This window comes from Littorina saxatilis, linkage group LG3 (assembly GCF_037325665.1).
Source record: "Littorina saxatilis isolate snail1 linkage group LG3, US_GU_Lsax_2.0, whole genome shotgun sequence".
Lineage (NCBI taxonomy): Eukaryota > Metazoa > Mollusca > Gastropoda > Littorinimorpha > Littorinidae > Littorina > Littorina saxatilis.
In genome coordinates, this window is record NC_090247.1 from 67,239,913 (window position 1) to 67,244,912 (window position 5,000).

General features: G+C 40.2%; 1 protein-coding gene across 1 annotated transcript in view; it reads left to right on the plus strand.

The window, feature by feature from the left end:
• The window catches only part of LOC138963048 (activating signal cointegrator 1 complex subunit 3-like), a gene marked incomplete in the record, with an annotated part of 184,999 nt that overhangs the window by 173,925 nt on the left and 6,074 nt on the right, over nucleotides 1–5,000 (plus strand). Inside the window, 2 exon segments of the mRNA XM_070335040.1 lie at nucleotides 2,268–2,323; nucleotides 3,884–4,052. Of these exon segments, the coding sequence (XP_070191141.1) occupies nucleotides 2,268–2,323; nucleotides 3,884–4,052 (225 nt within the window).

The window sequence follows — 5,000 nt, forward strand, 5'->3', positions numbered from 1 at the left end:
TGTGTGTGTGTGTGTGTGTGTGTGCGTGCGTGCGTGCGTGCGTGCGTGCGTGCGTGCGTGCGTGCGTGCGAGTGTTTTTAGGGCCAAAATATAGAACTAATCTGGCGGAGAAGTAGATTTCTAACATCAAGAATTTAAGATAGAATGATATCTGTAAGGAAAACGAATTTATAATATTAAGGCAGGTATAATTATATATTCGAATGAAAAGAGAATGCGTAGCATAGAGGCAAAAAACCCTAAATGTCTAGTGTAAAGGCAGATGAAATAAAGGAAGCAGATTTCTGGCATAATGGCAGCTGAAAAGGTTAACTTTGTTAGTTTTGAAATGACACCCTTGAAGGGCTCAGTTCTTCCGATTTTAACAGTGCGGCTCACCATCCCAGATCTAGACAGGCTTTCACATGGGATAAGACCATCCCTCCACTTGGTCACATACCAAAATCCATGTTTGGGTGCTCTCTGGTCGCGGTGGGAATGTTTCTTTGATTTTGTTACGTAATTGACATCAGTGGCTTTTTCAGAAATTAATTCATGAAATAATGTCAAGACACAAACAGCAAGCAGTCATACCAGGGTGTTGATTTTCGGTATGGGACCAATTGAAAGGATGGTCTCATCCGTTGTAAAAGCCTGGCTAGATCTAAGATGGTGAGCTGAACTACTGTTTCTACTGGAAGGACTGTGCCTTGAAGCTGTGTGTGAGACCAAAGCATGCTCCATCTTTCTGTTATTCTTTATTTGGTGTTTAACGTCGTTTTCAACCGTTCAAGGTTATATCGCGACGGGGAAAGGGGGGAGATGGGATAGAGCCACTTGTCAATTGTTTCTTTTTCACAAAAGCACTAATCAAAAAATTGCTCCAGGGGCTTGCAACGTAGTACAATATATGACCTTACTGGGAGAATGCAAGTTTCCAGTACAAAGGACTTAACATTTCTTACATACTGCTTGACTAAAATCTTTACAAACATTGACTATATTCTATACAAGAAACACTTAACAAGGGTAAAAGGAGAAACAGAATCCGTTAGTCGCCTCTTACGACATGCTGGGGAGCATCGGGTAAATTCTTCCCCCTAACCCGCTTCTGCACTTCTGTATCTGCACGCTGGAAAACAATAAAAGCATTCACAATGTCAAGCTCAGTGGTGTTAACTGCTCAATTATCTTATGTGTTCTGGAATATAAATTGCTTCAGAACTAAGATCTTGAAATCATTTGATACACTCCATGTGTTCAGGAATATAAATTGCTTCAGAACTCCGTCGCGATATAACCTTCGTGGTTGAAAACGACGTTAAACACCAAATAAAGAAAGAAAGAAAGATGCTTCAGAACTAAGATCTTGAAATCATTCGATACACTCCATGTGGTCAGGAATATAAATTGCTTCAGAACTAAGATCTTGAAATCATTCGATACACTCCATGTGTTCAGGAATATAAATTGCTTCAGAACTAAGATCTTGAAATCATTTGATACACTCCATGTGTTCTGGAATATAAATTGCTTCAGAACTAAGATCTTGAAATCATTCGATACACTCCATGTGTTCAGGAATATAAATTGCTTCAGAACTAAGATCTTGAAATCATTCGATACACTCCATGTGTTCAGGGATATAAATTGCTTCAGAACTAAGATCTTGAAATCATTCGATACACTCCATGTGGTCAGGAATATAAATTGCTTCAGAATTAAGATCTTGAAATCATTCGATACACTCCATGTGGTCAGGAATATAAATTGCTTCAGAACTAAGATCTTGAAATCATTCGATACACTCCATGTGGTCAGGAATATAAATTGCTTCAGAACTAAGATCTTGAAATCATTCGATACTCTCCATGTGGTCAGGAATATAAATTGCTTCAGAACTAAGATCTTGAAATCATTCGATACACTCCATGTGTTCAGGATCTAGGAATATAAATTGCTTCAGAACTAAGATCTTGAAATCATTCGATACACTCCATGTGGTCAGGAATATAAATTGCTTCAGAACTAAGATCTTGAAATCATTCGATATACTCCATGAATAAATAGCCCAGCATGCATGAGCACCTGCGGGGTTGTCAACTGGATGGGAAGGGAGGTAACCACTGGGCGTGTTGAAGGGGTATATACATAGTAGTCTCCCATGGCTACATTTAAGTCTCGATACTGATTGTTTGGTGCCACCTTTCCTTTCCTTTCCTTTTCCTTGTTCCTGTTCATGTGTATCAATACTACCCTAGTTTAACTGCCTTTTGTTGTCACTGCAGAATGCCACGGAGTTTGCTCAGCTACCAGTCAGACACAATGAAGATGGGTTAAACAGGTCAGTATGTGGGGTATTCTCCAGTGCTGGGTACCATTTTGTGACTTGCATTTTCAGTCCTTGAAATAATTTTAACGTATATTAAATGGTAACTAGAATGTATTCTCTTGACTTTTTTCAGTTTTACTCCAGGTAGAAGATGATGCAGAGAGTCATGCAACACAAACAAGTCGCGTAAGGCGAAAATACTATATTTAGTCAAGTAGCTGTCGAACTCACAGAATGAAACTGAACGCAATGCAACGCAGCAAGACCGTAGCATCGTCAGTCCACCGCGCACGGCAAAGGCAGTGAAATTGACAAGAAGAGCGGGGTAGTACTTGCGCTGAGAAGGATAGCACGCTTTTCTGTACCTCTCTTCGTTTTAACTTTCTGAGCGTGTTTTTAATCCAAACATATCATATGTATATGTTTTTGGAATCAGGAACCGACAAGGAATAAGATGAAAGTGTTTTTAAATTGATTTCGAAAAAAACATTTTGATAATAATTTTTATATATTTAATTTTCAGAGCTTGTTTTTAATCGGAATATAACATATTTATATGTTTTTGGAATCAGCAAATGATGGAGAATAAGATAAACGTAAATTTGGATCGTTTGATAAATTTTTATTTTTTTTTACAATTTTCAGATTTTTAATGACCAAAGTCATTAATTAATTTTTAAGCCACCAAGCTGAAATGCAATACCGAAGTCCGGGCTTCGTCGAACATTACTTGACCAAAATTTCAACCAATTTGGTTGAAAAATGAGGGCGTGACACTCAACTTTCACGAAAAGCCGGATATGACGTCATCAAAGACATTTATCAAAAAAAATGAAAAAAACGTTCGGGGATTTCATACCCAGGAACTCTCATGTCAAATTTCATAAAGATCGGTCCAGTAGTTTAGTCTGAATCGCTCTACACACACACACACACAGACACACACACACACACACACACACACACGCACATACACCACGACCCTCGTTTCGATTCCCCCTCGATGTTAAAATATTTAGTCAAAACTTGACTAAATATAAAAAATAGTATATATTATTTTAATTTTTTTTTCTTCATTTGTTAGTGTTCAAATCCATGTCACAACTATTGAGTTCCATGTTACGAAGTTGACGTACTTTAAAACCCTTCGAACTTACTGAACGTAGACAGACAAAATGTGCAAGTATTTCTAAATCTTTCTCTGCAGGCCCAGGATAAACATGGAACCAGTATTTATTATTGAAATCAATGTGTATGGTTAACATGTCTCATTTAAGTAAAGAAATGTCAACTTCGTAACATGGTTTCCCTTGGTACATAGCTCTGGAGAATGACCCTTTTACAACAGTAAAGGCATCCCATTGCCCCACCCTATTTCACCCACCATGTTTCTATCTATAGCTATCCCTTGTTGCTGTTATTGTGGTGAAGTGTGTGTGTGTGTGTGTGTGTGTGTGTGTGTGTGTGTGTGTGTGTTTGTGTGTGTGTGTGTGTGTGTCAAATTCAGTATATAGGAAACCAAATATCCCACCTTAACTCATCATTTTCTCCCTTCTTTTCCTTGACTTTCAGCGACCTGGCGACCAAGCTTCCACTGGAGGTGAACCGGCACTCGTTCGACTCTGCCCACACCAAGACCAACCTGCTGCTACAGGCCCACTTCAGCCAGCTGCCTCTGCCCTCCACCGACTACAACACCGACACCAAGTCTGTCCTCGACCAGGCCATCCGGGTCCTGCAGGTCAGTCAGTGGCTGCAATGCCTTGTCCTGCTCTGTCTCAAGCTTCAACAACATAGTCATGTCCTCGATTGTTGCACAGTGGAACTCCCCTTTTAAGACGACCACCCCACCCCCCCCCCACCCCCCCATTTAGGACTTCCTCCTTTTTAAGACCTTGTTTTCTCAGACTCTCTGGTCATAATATCTGTTAATTAACCCCTGTTTTAAGATTCCTTCTTTTTTAAAACCTCATTTTCTTTCATTTTTGAAAGTCTATAAAGGGGGGTTCCACTGTACTGGTACTGTACGCCTCACGATGACACTGTACTGGTACTGTACGCCTCACGATGACACTGTACTGGTACTGTACGCCTCACGATGGCACTGTACTGGTACTGTACGCCTCACGATGACACTGTACTGGTACTGTACGCCTCACGATGACACTGTACTGGTACTGTACGCCTCACGATGACACTGTACTGGTACTGTACGCCTCACGATGACACTGTACTGGTACTGTACGCCTCACGATGACACTGTACTGGTACTGTACGCCTCACGATGACACTGTACTGGTACTGTACGCCTCACGATGACACTGTACTGGTACTGTACGCCTCATGATGACCTTGTGATGTTGAAAGGGGCTTTCAGCTTGCACTAAACGAACAATTGATTTGACTATGGTTATATATATTTAGAACTATTTTGTATTTTCATGTACTATGCTCAAAGGGGCATACCGTGAAATGCACAGTCGAGTCTTTCCCATGAAAACAATTTGCTCATCATCTTCGATCTAGCCACCTTTTTACATGGGACAATTAACCCTTACACTGGTGCAATTCTGTAACACATGTTACATAGCCTCTGGTGAATTAACAGAGAGAAAAATAAAGAAAAACGGTCATATAGGTTTTCGCATCCATGGGAGGTAATCGGAACCGACCAAACAGACTGAGTCAG